This window comes from Eptatretus burgeri, chromosome 9 (genome assembly GCF_056783735.1).
Source record: "Eptatretus burgeri isolate ZD-2024b chromosome 9, Ebu_testis_v1, whole genome shotgun sequence".
NCBI lineage: Eukaryota > Metazoa > Chordata > Myxini > Myxiniformes > Myxinidae > Eptatretus > Eptatretus burgeri.
Window position 1 is genome coordinate 89,562,350 of NC_140969.1, and position 27,400 is coordinate 89,589,749.

The following is a 27,400-nucleotide window of genomic DNA, read 5'->3' on the forward strand; positions in this document are numbered from 1 at the left end:
GGAGAGGAAGTCCGCGAGCCATGAGTGGAGATTGCCTTGGATACCATAAGAAGAGAGTTTGGTGAGTAGGGCAGGGTGCCAGACCGTATCGAAAGCACACAGTATGTTTAGGGAGATGGCTCTGATCTCATTTTTGGCATTTAGGACCTCCTTCCATTGTTGAGAAAGCAGAAGCAGCATATCCAGGGTCGAGTGACCTGGTGTAAATTCAAATTGATGATCGGAGATCAAGCCATTGGAGAGGGGGAAGGATTTTATTATCAGAAGTGATGATTGATTCCATGACCTTGCTGATGATTGGGGCAAGGCTGATTGGTCTGTAGTTGCAGGGATCTGTTTTTGTACCTCTTTTATGCAGGGCAGTAATGTTTGCTGATTTCCAAGCAAATGAAAGATGGCCTTAAGTAAATGAGAGGGTGAATAGAATGAAGAGAGGGTGAGCAAGAGCAGCAGAGCAGGTTTTCCTAACACGAGGGCTGATGCCATCTGGACTGGTTGCAGAATCTGATTCAAGGTTTCATGGCAAGCTCTCCACCTTGTCAGGAGAAAAGGACACAGAGTCCAGGAACAGCTGGGTATGACTGGGTAAGGTGGGTACAGAAAGCGATGGGTTTGGGACACAAGATTTAGAAGCAAACACGGAGTTTAGGCATTCAGCCTTTTCACGTGCAGTGTCAGCTGTTGCAGCCATTTGAGGTGAGGGAGGGGATGGAGGGGGAACATACACCAGAAACAGATTTGATTAGACGCCACCAGGATTTGGAGGAGGGAGAGAGGTTTGAGAGTTCAGATTTGAGATGAGAAAGATGTTGTTTTCTGGCTCTCCTGAGGGTAGATACACACTTGTTCTGAGTTTTGTGGAAGGAACTGAGATTGCCTTCAGTTGAGTTAGCCTTCCATGAGACAAAGGCTAGTTGTTTCAGGACAACTGCCTCGCCACAAGCTTCAGTGTACCATGGGCGGGAGGAAGGGGAGGACAACTGAAGACGAGATGGGATAAATCTGTGCATGAGGGAGAGCAAGTTTCTTTGAAAAAATTCCCAGGATGAATTGATTTTGGTGAGAGTAAAAATGGGAGACCAGTCTAGACGTTTAATGGCTGCTTTAAGAAGACCCCGCCAGTCGGCCTCAGTGAACTGCCAGACTCTTCGGCGCTGAGGTGGTTCTCTAATAACGGCCAAAGAGATGACTGCTTTAATAAGCATGTGATCAGATGAACCAATTGGAGCGGAGGAAAAACAGCAGATATTTTCAGGGAAATTTGTCAAAATCAAATCCAGAGGCAATGGTGTACCACTGACTGAGATCCGGATCGGGAAGTTGACAGATTGTGTCAGTCCCAATGAGTCACACAAGTCCTTTATTGAAGTTTCATGGAAAGTGAGAGAGGTACCCACACCCAGCCAACTGACATGATGGCAAATGAAGTCACCACATATGAGGAAAAGAGAGTTCGGATGAGAGGATAGAAGTTGGTCCATGTTTTCGGTGAGCGAGATGTAAATGGAGTAATCACTGTTTGGTGCACGGTACAACACACAGATAAACAAGCAGTGGGAGCAGATGGGAAGGCGTAGCCAGAGGTATTCCTCGGGGTGTGGAGGAGTGAGGGCCGTGCATGAAGAGTGAGGAGTAGAGTTTTTGATAAAGAGAGCGACTCCGCCACCAGGACGAGGCTCAAGTCTGTCATACTGGAGAATGGAGTAACCAGGGAGAGATACTAGGGAGTCAAAGACGTCTTTAAGGAGGAAAGCTCTTGTTAAGTGGATTATATCTGGTTTGTTCGTGGCAACCTGTATGGAGAGATCAGTCAGGTTAGAGCCAAGGCCCCAGATGTTTGAGGTCTATACTGTTAAGGAAGAGGGAGGGAACGAGGCTTTGGGCGCAGGCGAAGGGAAGGGGAGGGTAGTGTGAGGGAGGAGAGCTGGAGGTAGTGAGAGTTGTTGACAGTTGATGACAGATTGTATAAGAGCTAGCAGAGAGGGTCGGATGGGGATTAGGACAAAGGGTTAGGTGGTGAAGGGATGACTAGCAGTGGGGAGTAATAAGAGAGAGGCAAGGGGAAGTGGGACATTGGAGGAGGTGGAGGAATGAGCTGGAAGAGAGAGGGTGGGGGAAGGAAGCAGCTTTGTGTATGTGAAGAGGGGCAGCTTTGAGAAGGGGGAGTGAGGGGGGATTCGAAGGGGAGGGGCAAGGGTGATGTTTAAAGGTGAGGGGTCAGGGGAGAGATTTGAAGGGGAGGGATGAGGGGGACACTTGGGGGATAAGGGTGAGAGGGGGAGAATTGAGGAAGAAAGGTGTGGAGGAGCTTTTGAGAAGGGTAAGGCGAAGCTTGGGGTGGGGTGGGTGGGGTGAAGAGAGTGAAGTTTGCTTTGAAGAGGGAGGAGGCAGCTGAATTGAGAGGGAGGGGTGAGAGGGAAGCTTTGAGAGGGAGGTGAGACGATGAGAGTAGCCATGGTCATGGGGGAGGAGGGAGAAGGGAGGGGTGGGGAGAGGAGTAGGATGAAACTGCGTCGTGGTATAGTGGAGGTGAGAGCGTGCGGGGGGGGAGGAACGAGATTTGAGGGGGTTGAAAGAGGAGGAGATGTGATGAGAGGAAAGAGAGAGTGTGTTAGAGATATTGAGGAGTGTGCTGAATGAGAGTGTGAAACATTTGAAAACCTTCAATGTTGATTTTCTTTTTTTTTGGTTTATCAAGTCCACTCTTTCACTTTAATCTTCCATTAATCTAGAAGGCAATGCAACGACAGCAGCTGATAGTAGGACAACATGCAGATATAATGGGATTAACAAATAGGAGGAGGAGAGAGAAGAAGGAAGGAAACATAGCAACCTGAAAATGGATGGGGGTGGTAAGGATGGGAAGGGGTGAATGGGGATATGAAAGAAAATGTGCAGAGGTGGAGGAGGATGTGAGGATGTGCTTGGTGTACTGCAGATTTGAAGTTCTGGAGGGAAGAGTTGGATTGAACAGACCGAGGAAGAAAATTCCACAAGTTTGAGACAAGAAGAGCAAAGGAGTATGAGTGAAGCATCGAGACTGGGTTTTGGAATTTTCTCAAGGAGGGGATTGCTGGAGGAAGTTGTGTGACGTGGAGGGATGGAAGAGCAGAGGGATGCGCAAGACCTGAGGATAGGTGGTAGAAAATAGAGGCCACCAATCAGTCTACGATGAGAAAGCAGCGGACCTTGTGCTTATGATTCTTGACTCCAAGTTTGGGTGAGGAGATGAGATGATTATGTTGAGAGCTCCATGAATGGAGGAAATCAGCAAGCCAGGAAAGAAGTTGGCCGTGTATTCCACAGGCATACAGCTTGGTAAACAGAGCAGAAGGCCAGATTGTCACATGACCAATATTTGCTCATAGGGATAGCCCTTACCTCTTGTTTGAGATTCAGGACTTCCACCTATTGTTGAGAGAGAAACAGCAACATTACCAAAGTTGAGTGGTCGGGACGGAATCCAAACTGATGGTCAGACTTTCCTTGTGTATTGGAGTAAAGCTGGCTGTCTTCCAAACAGATGGGTGGTAGCCTAATGCAAAGGACTCGCTAAAGAGAGCAAACAGACGATAAATGAGAGAAGCAGATTTGGATATGTAAGCACAGGCACTGACGTTGTCTGAAACCTTCGCTGAGGCAGAGTCCCAAGGTTGGCCAGAACCCAGGAGTGGCATTAAGTATGAGGGGATAAGGTGGGGACATAAAGTAATTGGTTTTTGGCCTTATCTCAAACGGAGTCAGCTGTGATGTAACTTGTGGTGAGGTACAGATGGAGGGGGAGCATACACCGGAGACAGACTTCATATGGTTCCACTCGGACTTTCGAGAAAGACACAGGTTGGAGAGCTTGGCCTTAAGGTTTGTCAGATTTTGTTTTCTGGCTTGGACACACATTTGTTGGGAGCCTCGTTGAACACCTCAGGTTGCCCTTGGTCTAATTGGCCGAACATGATGCCAAGCAAGCTACTTAATCTCCTCTGCTTCACAATAAGATTCATTGTTCCAGTGCCTCGAGGATAAATATGATATATACCTGGGAACAAGTTGAAATCAACTTGTGCACAAGGAAGAACAGGCTTTTGTGAAAGCTTTCTGAGGCAGAGTTAATATCAGATGCACAGGGTATACAAGACCGATGCTTTTACAAAAGGGCAGATTATGGTGTCTAAATCAGTCTTACTGAATAATCAGACTTTAAGCCTGGTGTTGGCTTAAGTTGTGTGAAAGGGTGGCTGGCTTAAGATCTTAGGGTCTTTTAGTTCAAGACCCTGTCGCTTCACTGAATTAACACCTGACAGGTTGATTCAGCCTGTCATCCCTCTGGGGTCGACAAAATGAGTACAAGCTTGCTGGTAGCGGGGGCATTGCATCAGTGGCACAGCCGCACCCCCAGGAAATGATGCAGCCAAGCAGCCACAGGCTATGTACGAATGAATTTATCAGACCCTGCGGTATTGTGGTCGCTCCATAAATTCGGCCGAAGAGATTTGTACTTCTACAAGAAGTTGGTCTGAGGAGCCAAGTTGGACGGATGAAAAACAGGAGATATTGGATGGAAAGTTTGCCATTACCGGGTCCAGGAGAGTGGGCATATCACGAGCGGAGATCGGAGTTTGAGAGGTTCACAGATTTGATGAGTCTCACGGAATCACAGGTCTTAGTTGCAGTGTCGTGGCTCGTTGTTGCAGTGCCACGAATGAAGTCAAGCAGAACTGTAAAAATGTGGTGTCATTTTGGGTGTAGGCCAGAAAAGATTCTTGAAAAGGGGAGTCTGAGAAGAGGAGACTTTGGTGAGGGAGTTTAAAAGTAGACAGAAGGGAACGAACCTTGCTCAGTGGGGAGGAAAGATGCTGGAGAGGGGATGGTTTTAATTGTTTTTTTTTTCCTTTATTTAATCCGGTGAGTGATAGGGAGAGTGAAGTAAAAAATGTTCAGGGTGAAAGGGATAGATAATATATTAATGTATATAAATGAAAAGGTTCATGCCTAAGGTCATCCCAGATGTGGACACACACACACACACACACAATCGGGACCCACACACATGAAATCGATGCAAAAGCTCGGTTATAAATGCACGAGCAGAGGAAACCAAAAGCGGATGTTAAAATCTACGTTCTTTTCATTAAGTCACATAGTTATTGAACTTCACATTAAATATTCTGTTGGATTTCCTGGTGGAACTTTAAACATCATGTCGAACTTTTCAACAACCTGGAAATGTACAGCTCGGTATTGCTCGGCTGAGGCTGCAGATAATTATTTCGATGAGAGCCGTTCACAGTGCTTCCTAATTCTTGTTTTGAGCAGAAACCGCATGATGAATTAGTGTGACCTCATGAAACCCTTCAGATAGAAACTTGCAGCTCCATTAGCGATCGGTTCCACGCACGACCTTGGTGGCTTCTGTTGTGCTGGAAGCCGTCTTCACTCATCTTCAAAATCTTCTTTGGGAATCTGTGGTTTCTGCCAGAGTTCGACTGAAGTTGTAACGCAAATGGGTTTTCGTCTTGTGACTCTCTCCTTGCCTTTCCACTTGACTTGGTCCTCCCAGTGCTTGAGCTTGACCTTGTTTCACGATCCACAATGGGTCACTGCTACATGGCTTATGTGGAAGTTGATGCCCCCCCTTTTGTACAAGACCATCTTGTTTTAAATGCCAACAACACCGGCATTAAGTTCACTTGAATAAGGCAGTGATAAATTAAACTGCAATGTGTCATGTTCTTTCGGCACAGGTGTTTTTTGCAGATACATGTCGAGAGAGTGGTGTTTGAGGTCCTACTGGCTTCTTATTTTCCAAATTATGTCATGAGAAAGTGCCTCATGCATTGGTCCACTGTTCTTACAGCCCTAAGATTTATTTTGCATAGACTTGACTGGTGGACAATACAACATTACGCATCATTGGAATATCACCAGAAACCTGCAACTTCAACTTGGTGATTGGATAACCCAGCACTTGGTCATGGATTGCATTTTCTAAGTTAAACTCTTAACTGAAGTTGCCAATTATGACTGTTGTTGTGATCAATAAAAATTTTTTTTACGTGATTTGCTTCGGTGTATTCTAGGTACAAACAAGATCAGCCATGTGCTGCAGTCTGCGCATGACAGTGGCATTCTGAGTCTGTGTCTGCTTCGGGACGGTACTCTGGTGTCAGGCGGTGGCAAGGACCGTCACATTGTCTTGTGGGACGCGATGTACAGGCATCTAAAGAAGCTGGAGGTACTGCCTCGTTATGTGGCTGCGTAGGGAGGGGCACTTCAGGAAACGAGAATGTAAACAGTCCTGATTGTGAAGGCTTGCGTCGTTCTGTGTCGGCAGACAGGTAGAACAATTGATGGGATCAACAGATCATTGATGGAGGTATGTTATCCATCATGGGAAGCAAGGACATCCTGGCATTTTGGGTGTTAACCCTTCTACTTGTCCCTGTATCAACCTTAGACCCCATCCTGCGTCGCTCTTTTGCTCAAACGAAGGTTTAACACCAGAAACGACGCCTTCAACTTTAGTCCCACTGCAGTTGGCATACCTCAATCAAGGTTCTGTCAATTCCATGATCCGTACATCAGGGAATGTTTTTTTCAAATGTGTTGATTTTTACCCTCGCCGAAGGAGAGGGGATTTCATTTGTGTCCGTTTGTTTGTTTGCACAGATCTTTCATGTGTTTCTCCATAAGTGCTTGTCGCATTGCGACATAATTTTCACCATACGTGCGACTACTCGTGTAGAATGTTATAATGATAATTATGATGTCATAGGTCATGTGGTGCGGCAGCCATGTTGGAAAAAAGGGAAAAATTTGGACCTCTTTTTCTCTGAAGCCGCACCAAGGAAAAACTTTAAACTTGGCACGTAGCAAGTACTCGTCATGGGGAATAAGTGTGATTTTATGACGTCATAGGTGCCTTCGTTATGATGTCATAATTGCATATGTGGAATGCTACATCTGATGAGTATGAAAATTTTTGAGGGTCATCTCGGGATAAAATGATCCACAGAAAAAAAATTGACAACATCATCGGTCACATGATTCAGTAGCCATGTTGTTTTAAATAAAAAAAACCCTTCAAAAATCTTCTTCTCTGAAGTGGCTGGACAGATCGAGCCGATACTTTACACGTATGACCGCCTATCCATGAGAAACAAAAGGTTCACACATATGACGTCATAGGTCACATGCTTTGGCAGCCGTATTGGATTTACCCTTAAACCTATAAAAATCTTCTTCTCCAGAACGGCTGGACAGATCGAGGGGAAACTTCACACGAATGTTCCCCAGGTATCGGGTGTACAAGTTTGTCAAGGAATAATTGATAGGTCACATTGTTTGGCAACCATATTGAATTGAAGAAAAATATTAAATGTTTTCTCTGAAACTGCTTAATCAATTGAGATGAAACTTCACAGTTATGATCTCGTAGTGATGGGGAATACATGTTTTAAATTTCAACTTCATCTGATACATGGTCTGGTAGCCAGAATTATTTATATATTTTTTTTAATAAGACTCACCTAATTGGCTGTGCCTGGATGGGTTTGAGGGTGGAGGAGTAGCAGCTGAAATGTGTATCTTTCCCAGGTTCCTCCTGATGACTTCATATTTGCTTTTTGCTCGTTTGGGTTCCTTCTGATGACTCCAATGCAGGACTGAGCCTGTTTGGTCTTCTATTTGATTTGAATTGAATTTATTTTAATCCCATTCTAAATTCAATTAAATATTAATAATAAACGTCATGGGTCAGGGTTAGGTGTCCGATCAAAGCGGGGTTGCATCAAAGTGGGACGTCTTCATACCCGGTCATCACTGCCAGTAGTTATAAAGTGGCAATTCTAATTATGTCTCAATAATTACGTAACACACCAGTACACAAACACCACACAAACACCACACAAGATACACCACACAAAACAAGTCCTGGCGAGGGTCGGCAATCTCTGATTGCGCTTTTTCTTGTTTGGAATGTTTATCTTTGGGGTAACTTACATCAGAGGTAAGTACACATGCGCTTCTGTGTCAAAGTTTGAAATGCATGTTTCGAACATTTAATTTATTACCTCGACTACCGAAGGTGGATGGAGGTTATGTTTTCACTCCTGTCTGTCTATCTGTCTGTCTGTCTGTCTGTCACGCTATCTCCTCCTAAACGGTTGTGCAGAAATTTCACAAATTTGGTAGTTATGATCATCACATGGCAAGAAGGTTCGAGAGCAGTCTTTTTGGCCCCCACCCCCTGGGACTATCGGTCGGGGTCAAAAGGGCAAATGCTAAAAAAATGCAATCATGGGCACATTTAAAAACATTTCTTAATGAAACTGTATGTGCAATCAGCATTGGGGGACGCATGAAATTTGTAACTATTTTTTGCAATTTGAGCCCCGGTTCATGCCCCATCAGGTGGGGACTTCAGGTCACAAGGGGTCAAAATAGAGTTTTTAAACTCAAAATTTGATATTGGGTCATTCCTGGTGGAACTTTTGGCCATATTTCAACTTTGATGAGAAGAGTGAGGATTCACGATGATGTGCCATCAACTTCGCTGTCGTCTTAGCTTTTATTGCTTGTCGGCCTTCTACGATGTGCGTGCAATGCTTATGACCTCACAGCTACATAAATGAACCATCCGACGGCATAGCGTGAAAACTACTTTTCTAAATTTGTAAAGTTTAACAAAAGAGTGTGATTCTTGAATACCTGCTGTTTATTCGGTCATCTTCATCCCTGCCAATCGCCAACAAAGGTTGTTGCGTTAGGTGCTGAAGATGTCATGTTTACCAGTACTTCCTCTTCAGGCTGTTCTTCATTTTCACGTGATCAGTGGGTAACGTACGGATGGTCTATTTTAGTTGGCGATCCCATATATTTGGAATATTCAGAGCAACATACTAATTTGTATCTTGAAGCAACGTAGCATTGATTCCTTTAAATAAATAAATAAAACAAGGTGACGGCATGATTTTGAAGAAAGCAGCCTGCTTCGGGAAGTACAAAAAAGTTTTGCAGTGCATATTTTTGACCAACAAAACAGGGTGCAAGCATATATTTATCAGATTTAATGTGGCAAGGTTTGTATGGTGGCATGTAAGCAACCAAAGAGCTGTTAACACCAAAAAAGAAGAAGATTTATTTATATAGTTCATGGTTTATATCGAGATGGGCATGAGATGGCTTAGTGAATGGGTAGAAAGTTAGAATGGGCGCTGCAGATTGTGAAATTGTTCAGGCCGAACATACTCTGTGCTGGAACCAAACACAATCTGTCTTGTTAGCACAAACTAGATAAGGGAAGTTCTGATGTGGAGGAACAATTTTTTTTCTGTTTGAGAAGGTCAGGTATTGGGGGAGGAGTATGTTGGGGGAACTCGATATATGTTGAAAATGTGGTCATCCATGTTTGACGTGTGACGTGCCAGGTTCCTGAGCAGTACGGTCCGATCCGTACACTCGCCGAAGGTAAAGACGGAGCCATCTTAGTTGGTACGACAAAAAACTTCATCCTTCGCTGCACACTTGATGGAGATGTGACCAGCATTATACAGGTAAGAGGAGTGGGTGGGGGAAATGAAAACATGGTGGTATTTCGGTATATAACGGAAGGTAGGTAGATACAGGCAAATGATGAACACATGTGCGCACGTGACAGGGTCACACAGACGAGCTGTGGGGTCTGGCCAGTCACCCAACGCAAGGTCGTTTTCTCACTTGCTCATACGATCGACGTGTGACACTCTGGGAAGCCCGGACCTACCAACCCATCTGGAGTAAATTTGTTGAGGTGCTTTTGTTTGTCATTCATCTTTTCTCTTCCTTTAATATGCCAAACTTTTTCATGAATCATCCATAGCCAGCATCACAAAAAAAAGAGAAGATTCAAATGCATACACCATCAGTCCATTTGAGATTTGTTCACAATATGAACATTTGTTTGACCAACGTACCGGCCTTCGTAATACAATTGTTACAGATCTATAGGCTGCTCATCAAACTCTTGAACACATCTCTGATTCTCCCTGTCTGCTTGTGTAGTGACTTTCGTTTCATTGTGGTTTATGTTTAAAAAAAAAAATTCACCTTCAAGCTATTTCTTAACAAGAATGTGTCATACTTTGCATTGTGTGACGTGTGCTTGCACTTAGTTTGTTAGGCTTTGGCTTCGGCCTGGAAAGCTTTTGACTTCGACTTGGGTCGGTCACCGGCCATCCTCGTTTTCTGGCGCATTGTCAATGTTTACCTCCGACACCGAAGGTGGAAGTTGGTTATTTTTTTTCACCCGTGTCTGTCTGTTTTGTTTGTTTGTGTGCAGGATATCTCAAAAAGTTGTGGACGGGTCGGATGAAATTTGGTGGGCAGGTTGGGTGTGTGACAAGGACGAACTGATTAAATTTTGAGGAAGATCCGGATTCGGCTACTATAACTTTTTAAGTGATTCTTCACCATTGAGATATTGGACCAAAAATGATATGTAGCATGATGTCTCAAAAAGTTGCGTACGGATTCGGACGAAACTTGGTGGACAGGTTGGGTGTGTGACAAGAACGAACTGATTCGATTTTCATGAAGATCCCCGATCTGGATACGAGAATTATTTAATTTTTAAAGTGATTCCTCACCGTTGAGAGGGAAGCCTGGCGTTGGCTTAGCGGTTCGGGTGGTGGCTTGGGATCCTAGGGTCCTGAGTTTGAGTCCCGTTTTTTCCACTGAATTAACACCAGGGGGTTGATTCAGCCTGTCATCCTTCCAAGGTCGGCAAAATGAGCACCAGTAAACGGGTAATCGGGGCACTGCATCAGTGACGTAGCTATGCCCCTAACCAATGATGCAACCAGCTGCCAAAAAGGCAGCACACGATGGGAACCATTGAGAGACAGGACCAAGAATCATATATATATATATATATATATATATATATATATATATATATATATATATATATATATATATATATATATATATATATATATATATATATATATCATGATGTTTCAAAAATGTATTGGGCCCCATATGTTCTCATGGATCAGACATTGCGTGGCAGAGGTGTGCGCCCTCTCGAGTGCCCTTCTAGTTTGGAATGTAAATATATTTATCCACAGTCATATCTTTGATAATGACTTTAGTAATTCCCTGTAACAAATGCTTTCTCATAACTGTATTTTGCAACATCAACAACAGGTTGTTTTACAGCATGCTTTTGACTCTCCTCACAGTACATTTGCCATTTCTCCAGATATTTAAAAGTTTCATCAATCATTGCTGTGCTTATAGGCGGATGAGCAATTGTGCTCTCAGTTTAAAACCGACCTTGGTGGGGAGAGTTTGGCGATCTTTTAAAAATATTCTTTCAAAAAAAATACACAATGTCAAGGCTCTGCTGTTCGACTTACACATTGGAAGACTTCCCATGCAAACTGGAGCCGAATTTGCACTCATCCACCTCATTATTATGTTTTACATTATTACTCTGCCACCAAAGGTGGACGAGGGTTGTGTTTTCATCCCTGTTTGTTGTGACCAAATTTTAAAATTTTCATCCGACGTCGGTCTGTCTCTTGTTTTTTTGGCGAAATTTTTTTTTCGCCGAGTACGTTTGTCTGTCTGTTTGTCACACGATTTTTGGCCACAGTTTTCAAGCAATCGTTCTGAAATTTTTTTGTGTATGCAGGTTACCGGCCAAAGGCAGCAACGCTTAATTTTGGTGAAGATCCGAATCCGAATCTGAGTTTTTTTAAGTGATTTTTTTTTTTTCACAGTACAGAGATGGTGCCAAAAACGATATATATCCAAATATCTCAAAAGGTTATTGATGGATTCTGACAAAACTTGGTGGACAGGTTGGGAATGCCACTAGGAAGAAATGATTCAATTTTGGTGAAGTTCCAAATCCAGATCTGGATACGAGAATTATTTAATTTTAAACTGATTCTTCACCATTGAGAGATGTGGCTATAAACGATATTGCATGATATCTCAAAAAGTTGTGGACGAGTTTTGACAAAACTAGGTGGATGAGTTGGTTAGGTGACATGAACAAGCCGATTCGATTTTGGTTAAGGTCCAGATTCAGATCTGACCTGTCGGTGAGATACAAACTGTAAACCGTTCAGCCTGGCGGAGGCATGCGCTCTTCCGAGTGCCGGCCCATTTCGCCGTGTCACTCGATGAGTGATTTTTCATGCGTCTGTCTGTTTGTGAGCAGGATATCTCAGAGTTTTGGACAGATTTGGACGAAACTTGGTGGATAGGTTGGGTGTGTGACCAGGACAAATTGATTCAATTTCAGTGAAGATCCAGATCCGGATCTGGGATCCCATCATTTTTTTTTTAAAGTGATTTGTCACCATTGAGAGATGCAACTTTCGGCCATGTTCTAAGTTAGACAGTTAAAACACCACCACATGATGCAAAATACACATTAGCTGTTCTAATACGGTATGCAAATTTCAGACCAACCGTTCTTTGTTTTGGAGCAACACTCACCCACTCTTTTGAGCTGTGACCCATCCCACTCTTTCAAGCCACGGCCTGTACTGCTTACCGTGACAAACCATCCAGCTTTGAGCCACGGCGCATCTGGCTTTTTCGAGTCGCTGCCCGTCCGGCTTTTCAACCGCAGCCTGTCCGGCTCTTGAGCTGCAACCATTTCTCCAATCCTTTAAAATGATGAGCCATCGCCATCTTATGTTATCTCCTATTGCTAGTTCCAATGTTTTCTATTCTCACCGACTTATGTTTCTTTTGTCCACCTGCACCTCTCCACATTTACCTTGCTTATCAGCTTTTCCTGTTTGCTAACATTTTCCTTGTCTATTTAACCCACTTGCTTCCCTTTTTATGTCTGTATGTCCCTACTTATGCTGCCTGTTTGTTTGTTCCTTCTCCCTTTTTTCCATCCTCCCTTGTATGCCAACTCGTACTCCATCGCCGAGTCAGTCCTCATGAACACCTACACAATTAACACCAGGCGACTTCGATCATGAAATGTTGACAGTTGCTTACTCGCTCAATTTTGACTCAAAATTGACAGACTCGTTGAAGAATTGATTATTATCCGACATTTTTTTCATTCTTGCTGTCTTGTTTTAAGTTTCATCAACTCCTCCAACTTGTACGTTTTCATCCAAGTTGAAAAAGTTTGTGAAGGGCACTTAGTGTCGACTGCTGGATATTTTATGCAGATAATCCGATTCGTTCAGCAACACGGTGCGGTGCTTAATTGTTGTCATTGCTTAAAAGAATCATTAGTTATTCGTTTCCTCTTTGTGTTGCAATGTATTGTTAGGATGTCATGCAAAGCCTCACCATACATCCACCTTTGTCCAGGAAAGTGCACAATCTGCCGATTTTCACCCTTCGGGCTCAGTGGTTGCTATGGGAATGAAGAAAGGAAAGTACGTCTGCTACCTTATCTGCTGCTTTTGCCAAGTCGTACACTCTTCACGCCTCCACCGCATGCTTTCTGCATGAGCTGACTCGTTCCAAGCACTTCCACATTTTTATGCATCACTGCATGGCAGTTAATGTTTGTGTCTTGTTTTTTTTTTTTTTTCTTCTGCCCAAGGCTCTGAATTGTATACATTGTATTAATTTATGAAAAAACATTGTGCTATTGGTTCGTAGAGGATCCAAACTTGTCATTAAGGAAAGAGAAAAGTTCCAAAAGCAAAGCTCACACTCATGTCCGGGAGTGTGATCCCTGCATTGTATTGGATATACATTAGGGATGTACAAGAATCCTGTATCTTTACCCATCCCCTTCATCCCCCACTCCCCTACCCACCTATTGTCCCCTTCCATGTCCGGCCATCCACAAATGCTTGCAAATTCTTCTCTGAAACTTACAAATATGATTTTGGTGAAACTTTACCACATCCTTCATCACCCTGTATACACCAAAGTTGGTTCATGGTATTAAAAAAAAAAAATCGGGTCCTTAGGGGGTCTACGAGGGTTGCCCCCCCTCCCCCCCCCCAAAAAAAGGTATCTTCATTCTTTTAAGATACTACACACAAAATTCCGATGAAACTTGACCACAACCTTCATCACCCGTGATGTACCAAAGTTTGTTAACGTGATTAAAAAAATTGGGGTTCAAGGGATTTACGGGGAGGGGGGTTCCCCCCCAAAATAGGTATTTGCTATAACATTGGTTCATTGGTACATTTTGCTGATTCTGTCTCATGTTGACTTCCTCCTCAGTATCATTATTCTACCAGGTGAGTACCTAGGGGTATAGCCTCAATTTTTATGAATTATCCTACACTTTTCATAGTTCATTTACAGATGTCTGCTTATTGATTAATAGTCGTGCTGTTTTATCCTGAAGTGTAAATCACTTGTTTGCTTACATTTTTGTAAATCGAGTCTTTTGGTAATGCTTCAAAGTTGATGGTCTTCCCAGAACTACCAACAGTAAGTTCAGAACTACCACCGGATTACAGAAGGAAAGCCATTCCAAAAATCTTTCCCTCATAAAAGGTGATATCCAATTTCCTCTTAACTACTATCGAGCCATTGACCCATGCACCATATCGACTTGCTTTTAACAGTCCTGAGCAACAGGTGGCACCTGCCACACACCTGTTACTCAGGACTTCTTCTTTGGTATGCAGCGCAAGGCTGCAGGGTAGCATTATTGGCTGAGCTGCTCATGCAATGCCCTCTGTAGGTTAGAGCAGGAATTTGTGATTTGTTCATGGTACTAGCGATAAGTCACCTTCTCTTCTCGAAGGACACCAAAGGATTTTTAACGTGCACCAAATAATTCCAGCAGACAGGACGCCCAGTTGAATGTCCCTCCGAGGGATGGCACTCACATCCATGAATCATCCTGCCTGTGAAACACTGGGATGACAGTTTGGTTCATAGCTGGGTCAGGATTCAAACCCGGGCTAGACAGCGTAGAGGTGAGTGCATGTACCTCTAGGCCATCCTGTTGACCCTGCTCAGGACTACTATAGCAAGTTGATGATGTGGATCCATGGCTCCATAGCATTTAGGAGGTAACACTTGGATATCACATTTAATGTGGCGCAGTTTAAGTGTTTTGATTTTGTACACAAAGTCGAGGCTCGTGGAGCTATAAACGGCCATCCTGGTGTTGCGCAGGCAGGGCGATTCATCAATATGTGTGCCGTCCCTCGGATGGACCTCATACTGGGTGTCCGAACTGCTGGCATTGGTTATTGGATACTAAAGAGCTCACGGTATCCTTCGTGGAGAGGAGGCGAGCTATCGCCGGCACATTGAACAAATTACAAACCCCTGCACACTCACTCAGTCGTGTATCATACGTCGGGGTGACGACCCGTCGGGATTGTAACCCCCAGCCATTGAAACTTCCTTGACAGCCTCATGTGCCTCATGGCACGAGAATAAAAATAAACAAACAACGTTTGCCGAAGTTGCGTTGTAGTGACATCCTCTTCATCATCAATGTAAAACCCTTAAGGAAAGATTGGAGCAAAAAACGTATTTTTTTTTTAACATCAGAATAATTTTTATTTGCTTTTAAACAAAAGCCAGTTGGAATTAAAAATTTTTAAAAAAGAAGACTTTTTGTGCGTAACAGGTGGACAGTTCTGGATGCAGAAACGAGTGATCTTGTGACGCTGCACACAGATGGAACGGAACTACTCTCAGTCATGAGATTCTCTCCAGGTGATCACTCCGTACTTTACACATGTACTGTTGCTTTTTCTGACATTTTATTCATCATTTTTTCTTGTGTACAGAAAAAAAAAAGTTTTAAATATGTTTTGGCAAAAGAGCCACAAATTCTGGAACACACCTGTCTCTCCCCTTTCGCCCACATTGTATATGAATTGTTACACACACACACACACACACACACACACACACACACACACACACACACACACACACACACACACACACACACACACACACACACACACACACACACACACACACACACACTCACACCTCTGATAAACTGCTTACACTCCATCTTTTACTCAGATGGAAGCATGCTGGCGATTGGATCACATGAAAATTTCATTTTCCTGTATTCTGTGATGGAAAGTGGGAGGCGGTATGCACGGATGGGCAAATGCACGGTAGGGATACATTTGATTGGTACACAAAATGGCAGCATTTTTATTTTTTAATCCCTCCACTGCTATATGCTCCATACATGCCGCATACCTTCGCAACCCCTTCTATTATCACCTTTCAAGCTTCTTTCCCTTCTCTCTCCAATCCTCCATTTTCCCACCTTTCCTCTATGCTTTTCCCATTTTTTTTCCCCATGTGTAATGTTTGAAATACCCGAAAGATTGTATTTTTGTATGATGATGTAATTCATCAAAACTGATGGCGACAACCAAGTTCAGTTGTACGCTTACTCTTTAAAAGCAAATTTTTGCAAGTTTTTGGGCTGAGATACATGTTCATTTTTTTTTCTTCTCTAAATTGCAACAACGCATTGCTGTGACAATGAAAAATAGGTAATGAGGCTCATCTGGATCAGGAGTAACAGTCACTCAACCCAGGAAAAAATGCTGCAGTTAGAAATGTAGTGCATGAGAGTTGTACTCTCATATACTACAGTAGTCTGCAGAGAATTACTACAGGGAAGAAATGTTATTTTTGCCTGGGAAACCCCCCGCAGACCACCTTAGACCCTGATTTTTTTTTTTTTTAGCTTATCTGGGATTTAAATTCCAGATAAAGTATTGTCATTGTGCAGCGTCCATCCGTCCATCTCCTATTTTGACTTCTCTTCTCTGGCCAAACCGCTGGACCGATCCGGCTGAAATTTGGCAGAAACGTTCCTCTCCTGACTGGTAACAGGGATTGCAAAGGCTTGTTCCGGTCACATGACTTTAAGTCGGTCAAAATGGCAGATTTAGTAAATTTCTTCAAAAAATCTTTTTCTCCAGACCCACCAGTCGAAATGCTACCAAATTTGGGTTGCCGCATGAGGACAGGGTCCTGATGTTAAATTGTGGAGGCCATGCCGATCGCATGACCGGAAGCTTTTCAAAATGGCGGTCGTGCAAATTCCTTCGAAAATCTTCCTCTCCAGACCCACCAGTCCGAATTCTACCAAATTTAGGTTCACAACATTAGGCCAGGACCCAGATAAGCTACAGGTCCAGTGGTCCTGTTTTTTTGTTTTAATGCTGTGAACAAACTTTGGAACATCATGGGTGATGAATTAACATCACGACCCTGTCCTAATGTTGTAACCAAAATTTGGTGGCATTCTGACTGGTAGGTCTGGAGAAGAAGATTTTTGAAGGAATTTATGTGACCGCCATTTTGACACACTCCCGGTCACGTGATCGGCATGACTTCCACAATTTAACCTCCCTATCCTGGCCTAATGTTGCAACCCAAACTTGGTATCACTCTGACCAGTGGGTCTGGAGAAGAAGATTTTGAAGAAATGTACTAAGTCAGCCATTTTGACATACTTAAAGTCACCCGTGACCGGGACGAGCTTTGCAATACCCGTTACCTGTCAGGAGCGGAACGTTGTTGCCAAATTTCAGCCGGATCAGCCCAGCAGTTTGGCCGAAGAAGTCGAAATAGGAGACGGATGGATGGACGGGTGCGTGGTGACAATACCTTATCTGGAATTTCAATTCCAGGTAAGCTAAAAATATACAATTCATAGTTTTCCTTTACACACATGGCTGGGTTGTCACAATGGGTTTGAATGACTTTATTGTGTTTCTTCTTATGCACAGTAAGTATCACAGTGGCTGCATTTTAAGAATCACAAAAAGTTTTTAGCTGTGTATATGAATCAAAAACGTTTGATACAGATGTGACGTACCTGACATCCTTGTAAGAAACGGCATGGTACAACCTCAACGGAGGATGTGGGAGTGGTATTGGGGGTGGGGACAAAGACCGGATGTCATTTTTCATTGTTGTACTCCAGGTGGCAGTTGATGTTTCTCATGTTAGGTAAGCAGATATACTAAATGTGTCTGATTTCTGTCTCTCTCCAATGCCTACTAACTTGTCATTTGTTTTATTGAGTAGCATAATCCACCCTTTATGAAACAATTGGTGTTTACCCTCACCAGAGGAGAGGGTATTGCATTTGGGTCCGTTTGTCTGTCTGTTTGTCTGTTTGTCCACACAGAACGTGAATTGATTTATTAATTACATTAGCCCCCCACATACCTTCAGACCTTTCAAAACTCTCAGACACTTTAAGACTGCGAAGACCCTTTTTAGACCCTTAAGACCCCATAGACCCCTAAAACCCTTGAGAACCATAAGACCCTGTAGACCCTATAGACGCACGAAGACCTCATAGACCCATAACACCCTTTACAACCCTTAGACCCTTTAGAGCCCCTAAGACCCCTCAGACTCATTTCTACCTTTTAGACCTTTAGCCCTTCACACCTTTCAATACCCTTTAGATCCCTTTGACATTTAGACCCTTCTTCGATGTTTTAAGACCCTTTCGACAATTCTGACCCTTTAGAGTTTGGACCTATTTTGACCTTTTCAGACTTTGACCTTTACACCTTTACAACTAAACCATTTAGACCTTTCATTTAGAACATCCTTCCATATATTTATCACACAAAACAAGTCCTGGTGAGGGTCTGCAATCTGATTGCTCTTTCTAGTTTTGTGATGCCAAATAGGCAATATGGCACGAAGTGGCCTTTTCTTTTGTGTAATAATGAAAATTCGGGAAGAAATTTTAAATCAAATTCTGCTGGAGTCCTTGGCACATTAAAACTCCAGTAGCAATGATGAACATGCTCAGTTTAAAAGCAAGTTCATGGTTGATGCGGTTCGACTCTTGTTTGAAGTATGTGCAAGTCATTTTAAATATCATCATCTCACGTGACTCCTCATTTCACCTCTCAGGGTCATTCCAGCTTCATCACCCATCTTGATTGGGCATCCAATGGAGAACTACTCGTATCCAACTCTGGAGACTACGAGATACTCTACTGTAAGTCAATCAACTTTTCCTCTCTCTCTCTCTCTCCGTATCATGTTTGCAACGAGGGTTATTTTTGATACTCATACAAGCTGCGCATTTGCACCAACAGGAACAGCAAGCTCTTTCTGTACAAAGATACATCGAAGCACTTTTCAATCAGTTACCGTCGTCAAATGCTGCAGTATGTTGGCTAAATTGACAAAAATGTCACCTGTCGATTAATGACTCTTTCCCCGATTACCTGCAGGGACGACGGACTGCCGACAGGAGCTCAAAGCCGATTCAATTCGGGACATTGATTGGGCCACGTACACCTGTGTTCTTGGTTTTCATATATATGGTACGTTGACGATGTTTTTAATTTCTAGCTCTGTTTAGAATGATTCGCTTTCATTCTCATAGGCCTCACACTCGTGTTTTTTGTTTTTCCATCTTGGTAGGCGTATGGCCGGATAGCTCAGACGGAACGGACATCAACGCCGTGTGTCGCTCACATTCGCGGAGTGCAGTGGCTGTTGCAGACGACTTTGGGAAAGTGCAACTTTTTATCTATCCCTGCCATCATCTCAAGGTTTGTCATGCTGGACTTACTCTGTTCTTAATCTGTATTACAAAGAAAAAAAATTTTGAGGATATTTTTGAGAAAATGCAACTTTCTAACTTGATTGTGTTTGACCACATGAGAATTATTCTTTTGTCGGTGGAATTATGTTGAAGTACACGGAAAGTTTCATGAATTTGGTTGTACGGTATATAACTGGAAGGGCACTCGGTAGAGCACATACCTCCACCAGGCTGATTAGTTTACGTTTTGTATCCCACTGATCAGGTCCGAATCCAGATCCGGCCTAACTAAAATTTAATCGGCTTGTTCTCGTCACTGAACCAACTCATCCACCAAGTTTCATCCACAACTTTTTGAGATATCGTGCTATGTATTGCTTTAGTCCAATCACTCAATGGTGAAGAATCACTTTAAATAAATTCTCAGATCCGGATCTGGATCTTCACCAAAATCGAATCAATTCTTCCTTGTTACATACCCAAGCAGCCCACCATGTTTCGTCCAAAATTCCCACAACTTTTTTGAGATATTTTTCACAAACAAACAGACAAGCTGGTAGGCGGCCATGGGTCGCCGAGCATCCGATGACCTTTGACCCCTGATCTCAGTTAATCTAGTACTAAGTACTTACGAAATTGCAATCAAATCAGTTAACCCGTGTATGAGCAAGGGGGCTTTGAATGGTCATTTTGTCCGAACAATGCACTCATTGGCCTTTGACCCCTGACTTAGCCGAAATAGGTCAATATGTCCTGATGCAAAGTTGTAGTACCCATTGAGTACTCTGTACCTATGAACTTTCATTCATATCGGTTAACCCGTGTAGGAGCAAGGGGGCTTTGAATGGTCATTTTGCCCGAAATATGCACTCATTGACCTTTGACCCTTGACCTAGCCGAGATATGTCAATATGTCCTGAAGCAAAGTTGTAGTACTCATCGAGTACTATGTACCTGTGAACTTTCATTCATATCGGTTAATCCGTGTAGGAGCAAGGGTGCCTTGAATGGTAATTTCACCCGAAAAATGCACTTATTGACCTTTGAACCCTGACCTACTCGAGATAGGTCATTATGCAAATGTGCAAAGTTGTAGTACTCATTACGGTCTATTGGCATGTAAAGATTCATTCGATTCGGTTCAACCGTCTTGGAGCTAGTGTACTTTGAATTTTCAGCGGGAATGCTCAATGGCCCTCGGACACCCAAGTTGAGAGGGTTGCCATTTGGAAACTATCAGATATAGAACAAAATGGATGTCAAATAGCGGATAGGGAATCACCTTAAGATGATGCATTCCAAATCTCATCGAGTTCCATCTACTGATAACTACTCGGTATCAATTTGAATGAAAAGTACCGAAAATGCGGTTTGATATCGGAAATCCCCAAAGTTCGAGGGGGTGCTGTGGGTGAACAAAGACATAAATCGAAAATCCGGCTCGTTCGTTTGTGCACAATGTATTCCAGACGATTAGTGTGAATTTTCATGACGATCCGACCATAACCCTAGGAGGAGTAGCATTTGGAGCGAAGGCACCTCCAGCTCTCGCATATTATCGATTTTTGCCCTTTGACCCCTGACCTAAGCAATATCGGTCAATATGTCCTGAGGCAAAGTTGTAGTACTCATTGCGTGCCTTGAACCTGCAAAGTTTCATTCGGATCGATGCACTCACCTGCTCGCTCGGGGGCCTTCAATTTTCGCAAATTTTCGGGCATACCCCATTTGTAGGGGGCGCTGCGGGTAAACTATTCCATACATCACAAAAACAGGAATATATTTGGTAGTGCATTACCTGTGGATGATGCATGCCAAATTTCATAAGCCATCGTGGGATAATGGCTTTCGGAATTGATTTCACGTGAACGGTACCGATTTTGAAGGTTTTTCGGCTGTTGCTAGGGACGCTTTGCTTCCCCAGTAACCATCACAATTTCCAAAGCACTAGGTCATAAGATGTCTCTACCACCCGAGTTTGGTCAAAATCGGCCCACGTTTACCTCCAATTATGTTGCTGACAAACGAACAAACATCCAAACAAACAGAATGACTGACGATAAGGGTCATCTATTTCGGCGACCCAACAGACTGACAGTGGTGAAAACATAACGTCCTTCCACCTTCGGTGGCGGAGGTAAATATAGGTAAAATTATAACACTAAATCAATATTTATATGTGGAGCATGCATGCAAGCACTGCAACGTGTCCATTTGGAGGGAGCATAAACCGTGAGCCAGTTGAGAAACGGCCAAAGAATCCATGACGAATTAAAGATGACAACCCATTGCCTTCATATTGTAGACGGGTTAATTCCCCCAGAATTACCGATGGGTTAATTCCCCCAGAATTGGTGTATTTTACTATGATTGAAATGCACCCCCCACCGGGAGCAGCACAATGCCATACATACTCCATTTACATCGAGAGAATTGGGGTCCTCCCTGCACCCCGAACCACCGAGACTATTAATCATTATGTTTTAATCACTAGTTATCAACTCATTCAGTACAGTAGTTCAGGAGTGTATCAAGGTCACACACACACACACACACACACACACACCTCAAATTATAGTGTGATGATCTTTGTGTCTTATCTGCTTTCCAGGTACCAAGCAGGACATACAGTGGTCACAGCAGCCACGTGACCAATGTCGCATTTCTCTCCGATGACAGCTACCTCATATCCACGGGCGGAATCGACATGTCTATCATGCAGTGGAAAGTCTTCAGTTAGTTTAACAGCTTTGCCTCGGTCTCAACCTCACCGAGTTCTGCTCTTAACCCGGCTCTTGCTTGGGCTGGATCTCCTCGTCCTTCTTGACGATGGCTCAGCCTCGTCGTCATATCGTGCGCATGGTTCATGCCATGTTCGTTTGGCCAAATTTTTCTACACCACATATTGCCCTCTAATCATACTATGGCTCCATTTCGTCTTCACGCTACACTCGCACAAATGGAATCCGCCCGTAATTATTGCCGGTTGTCTTTCCATTAGCGTCGGAGTGAAAAGTTTTGATCTGGACCGAACTTCACTTCCGAAAGGGACATCAGCATTCAGTCTCTCTTTAGCTATACTGGGCCAACATTGGATTGACCCTGCAATTATACAGCAAAGGATTGCTGACTCTCGCAGATTCCAATGTACCGTACTCGTGCATTTGTGTAATTGTGCTTATTATTTTATTTTTAAAGCACCGGTAATGCTACAAATGATTCATAGTTTCCTGCGTTATATGTGAATCCTGTGCACTTCAATCTCAGCTTCGTTTTATCCCGGTCGTTCGGTGTCTTTCTGGCCCTTTTCTTGCTTTTGCTTTGCTTCGAACACTCCTGTTGCTTTCACGATATCGTCCTGCCTCGACAACCGGTACAGCAGTTTTCCAAATTGTTACTTTGCGAAGATGCATTGTCTGTTTTTACAGGTTTGGTCTATTTATTGTTTTTACAACTTTGGTCACACCACCGCGATGCAAGCAAGGAGCATAATTGGTGCTTATTCTTCTACCTGATCATTGTTCCTATCTTCAATCATCTTAGCGAAGGTCATGACTTTAACTTAGCACAAGGATGGTCATTTTCTTGGTGCCTACCAAATCACACATTCCCTCAAACAAAACAAAAAAGGAAGTTTATTCATCATATATTCTTTTTATTATTATTTTTTTAACCTGTCTTGATATTAAAAATTATTCCCCTGCCAGCACTAATACCCCAAAATACTAAAAAAAAAAAAATTAAAATAATAATGTTTTGGCCATTTTTGTGGCTTGCAGAGAGCAAGGGGGGGCAGCACTTATAACTTGTAATGACTTTTCATTTGTAGGGTCAAGCCTGGTGTTGGTTTTACGGCTAAGGTGGCTTCGCTTAAGATTTTGGGATCTTGAGTTTCAGCCCCTGTCGTACCGTTAAATAACATCAGGTGGGGTTGACTCAGCCTGTCATCCTTCCAAGGTCGGCAAAATGAGTACCAGCTCACTGGAAGTAGGGCACCGCATCAGCGGCACAACCGCGCTCCCAGCAATGATGCAACCAGCAGCCGCAGGCTGCATATGAACTAATAATTTGTTGGGTCGACCTTATGTTTACCTGTAATGTTGAATTCACCTGAAAGCTAAGTGCCCTCTATTATTTGTTTTTTTGCAACATCTTTACCCAATGCCATGTCATGTCCAAACAGCATTACCAGGGCCTCGAAAGTCTTCGGAAATCCATTGTATCTCTGCGGTTGTCCTCTTTCTGAAAGTCATCGTACCTTTTGAACTGTGCTCGTGACAGGCAAATACACAGCCGATGTAACATTAAGGCTTGCACTGCACCGTCGCATATTTGATCTGGCAACTCTTGAAACTCATTTCAAGGATTGTTTTTCTCATTTGCCCGTGACAGATTCCTGTTGTCTTGACTTGCTAAATCGGAGGATGCTTTAAGGTTCCGTTGAAGTAGAAGCACTTGTGAATATGTTGATACCTGAAAATGGACCCACTCTGCTCGTCTTAGATGCTTGTATTACATGGGACCATCTATTTATTATGTACGCAAGTATGGCAGAAGTTTTCTTCCTTTTCTAAATTTTAATCTTTTTCCTGCGTATTTAATAATCTGGTGGATCCCAATCTGAAACAGTTTATCGGCGTGAAACTGATGCGATACAACCAGATCGAGATTGTTCAAACACCTTATATGGGGGGATGGAGGGGGGGTGGTGGTTGGGAGGGAGAAATTTGTCCTTCTCACCCCACTCCTACCGAGTGGAACATGGATTAAATAATTGGAGACATTGAACTTAAATTATGGCTGTTTGTTGTAAAATATTTTTATCTTGTAAAATATGGAAATGGTCTCAAAAACTTGCCCTTTCACATCTAATTGTTGTACATTCGCCTTCAAGGAGGTTGTTTCGTTGAGCTTACCTCATTTTCCTGGCTGTGCATGTTTCTCGTCCACCGTGTTCTAAGTTAAGTATGATTGTTGATTAAGAGTATGATGAGTGTTCTCGTTTTTTGCCATAATTGTGGCAGCTCGTGCATCAGCTTGAACGGCCCAACGTGTACGGCTTCTCTCAGCTCAATGATTCGTACGTAGCTAGAATCTTGTGCAAACCTTTTCGTGTCGCCTCCCCTCTGCTCACCCTCCCATGTACACTGTACTCATTTAAACCTATCCAGACTTTCCATTGTGAGAACTGACATTTTGGTGGTAATGCGATGATATTTGATTGTTTCGTGGTGGGAGATTGATAAGTCGATAATTTTGTTGAGGTGCCATGACTTTTTTTTTGTCATGCTGTTGTGATATTTGATTGTGATGTAACTGAAGGTCTGTGCACGTGCGTGTGTAATGTCTGTTGGTCATGAGACCCAGTGAGACCGTTCAGTTGAAACCTGAAGGTTCTCGTACGGCCTTATCGTGGACATCACAGATCGTAATGGCTCTGTCTGGAGAATTGAAAGATATCATGAGTTGACACTCCTGTCATTTCATAAAATGTTGCTTCTTTGTTTGTCACTTAATGCAATTGGTATTTCACTTGGAAGAAGATTCGTTCATCACCTCATACTACCTTGAAGGTGTGGATAAACCCACGGTAAATTTGGACACCGACTTATACCACCTGCAATGAGAAAATGTTTCTGATATGTTTGCATTTAAGTTGGCTATCCGTAGAAGAATGTGTTGTAGAAACAGTTGTTTTGACAAAGTTGTTTTTTGTATTTTGGTGGTGGAGTTACAGACATCGTAACGTTCGAGCTACGTATCCCTGATGCAAAAAAGGTAGAATATTTGATCTCCCTCGACATTCTCACTTTTCCCCTTCTGCCCCACACTTGCCTCCTTATTATCTTTCCGTTAACCCACACTCCAATTCCAATTATATCCCACCTCTCTTCCCAAACTCTCCTCATATTGATCCAGCCCGCTTCGTCTCCGCTTGCCATTTCACGCAAACACATCCTTTGCATAAATAATACGTACATGGGCCCAAATTCTTGCATTTTATTGACGGCCTCCATGTTCTTGGAACAACTCATTTCCCACCGTCTTGGTTCGGATATCAAAAGCTAATTGTCTCAAAACAAGATGTGATCTTGATAAAGAAAAAAAAACAACATGAAGTGACATTTTTCATGCTCTGGCTTTCTCTGATGTTCTTTTCAAAGAGGAAAATTTACGTTTCTTGAACTATATGCTCTTTCTCGTCGAAGCACACACAAGTCAAAATACAGTTGTACAGTTTGCATCTCATTTGGGTTCAGATTTAAAGGAAATCATTTGCCTTCCATCACCGCAGCCAAAATGGCAAATGGTAATCAAGTACAAATGTTTAAATCGTAGTAATACGTCTACGGACATGTTTTTGTCTTTGTGCGTAATACGGTATCGCGGTGTCCAGGCGCTTTGCTCGGGAGTTCGAGATATTTCTTTTTTTTTCTGATTGAGCCATCTTTGTTTAACAATTAATGCTTCTTGTGTGTTTTATTTATTTTTTTAAATTAAACTGTTCTCGGCGTCTTATCCTGCTCAAAGAGACTGACCGGATGGCTTTTTTTTTTTTGCATCCCACGCCTTGTATAACCCCTTCCCTGTATCATTCTCAGGTTAACGTTGAGCTACTAACTAATCTTGTGCCGCTTATTTGAGATAATCCGACGCTGTGTGCAGCAAGTATGGCCATACACGTTTTATTTTGGCCAGGTGGGGTATTTTGAGCCCCGACATGCATGTGATGAGACATAGATAGATAGATAGTTTATGTGTTCAGGTTAATTTTTGTTTGTTTGTTTTTAAATGTGATAGCTAAGCATACGGTGAATGCAGAAATGTATTGCAATAAGGTATTAATTTGAATTAGTGGTTCGCGTATTGCGCCTTTCTTTCGATGTTGCTGCGTTCCAAAGTCGCGGCCTCTATCAAAAAAAAAATTAAAAAAAAAAAGTCGCTTATTAATTACGTTCGTTATTCTGTCGGATTTCTAGTTTATCTTGAGTGTATAAATGTTGGGTATTTCTACTGCAATTGTAGCCGGCGTTGTAAGGAGTGTTTTTAAATGTAACATAGCGACTGCTTTTCATTCCCCAAATTCGACATCCATTCCTCTTCCAGACGAGAGAAGACGCAAGATATTGATGATTGTAATAACTTCGCCGGAACACACGAGTCTTCACACAAATCTTTCGGTCTCACTTCAGCACAACGAATAAACGGTCTGGTTGTTGAAACGATTCCATTTCCGTTTGATAGGCACACTACCCCCCAAACTCGGACTTCCATCATCTTCTTTCTTTCTCAAATCAGTCGTCCATTTGTGCGCCTGTACAATCCACCGTCTAATTTTTGGATCGAGCATTCGCGGGTTATTCTAATTGCTGTTATGTTTGGGTTGTGGATCGGTTTGTATTTGGCTGTGAAGTTGTTCATGCTTTCGTTTCATCGGCAATTAAATAAATTCGAAAATCTTCATTTTGTCATTGTTGATTTGCAATAGATACTGCACTGTTCATTCACTGCAACCTTGAATAAACTCATCTCCCCCAACCCGACTAGCAAATGTATAATTATCTTCTTACTATAATGGAGCTATGTCTTGTGTATAGATCATCAAACACTCCGTTAAGATTTGACCGAGGAAGCTGAAACTTTAAGGGATTAATGAGGGCACCATGAAGTTGTCCACATTGAAGTTTCTTTGATTCCAACAAGTTTTGAATTTTTTTTTTCTTTCTTGGGTGGGGGGGGGTGGAAGAAGGAGTAGGAGGAGGTGGAGGAGGGGGGGGCATTGCACATTTTCAAAAAGTCCTTTAAAGAGACCAAATTCGAGAAAACATAAGCAGTATGCATGTTTTTGCTTCATGTATGTCACCCAAGTTATTTTTTATT

General features: G+C 42.8%; 1 protein-coding gene across 9 annotated transcripts in view; it reads left to right on the forward strand.

Moving 5' to 3' along the window:
• The window catches only part of LOC147020586 (echinoderm microtubule-associated protein-like 2), a 138,681-nt gene extending 111,618 nt beyond the window's left edge, over positions 1–27,063 (forward strand). For all 9 annotated transcript variants that reach the window (XM_085896041.1, XM_085896043.1, XM_085896044.1 and 6 more), the window contains 10 exons: positions 6,078–6,232; positions 9,426–9,551; positions 9,656–9,787; positions 13,333–13,400; positions 15,581–15,669; positions 15,991–16,088; positions 18,877–18,964; positions 19,203–19,295; positions 19,396–19,526; positions 22,131–27,063. In XM_085896041.1, the coding sequence (XP_085752167.1) occupies positions 6,078–6,232; positions 9,426–9,551; positions 9,656–9,787; positions 13,333–13,400; positions 15,581–15,669; positions 15,991–16,088; positions 18,877–18,964; positions 19,203–19,295; positions 19,396–19,526; positions 22,131–22,259 (1,109 nt within the window). In that variant the 3' untranslated portion in view covers positions 22,260–27,063. The remainder of the gene's footprint in view (positions 1–6,077; positions 6,233–9,425; positions 9,552–9,655; positions 9,788–13,332; positions 13,401–15,580; positions 15,670–15,990; positions 16,089–18,876; positions 18,965–19,202; positions 19,296–19,395; positions 19,527–22,130) is intronic.
• Positions 27,064–27,400: the final 337 nt, after the last annotated feature.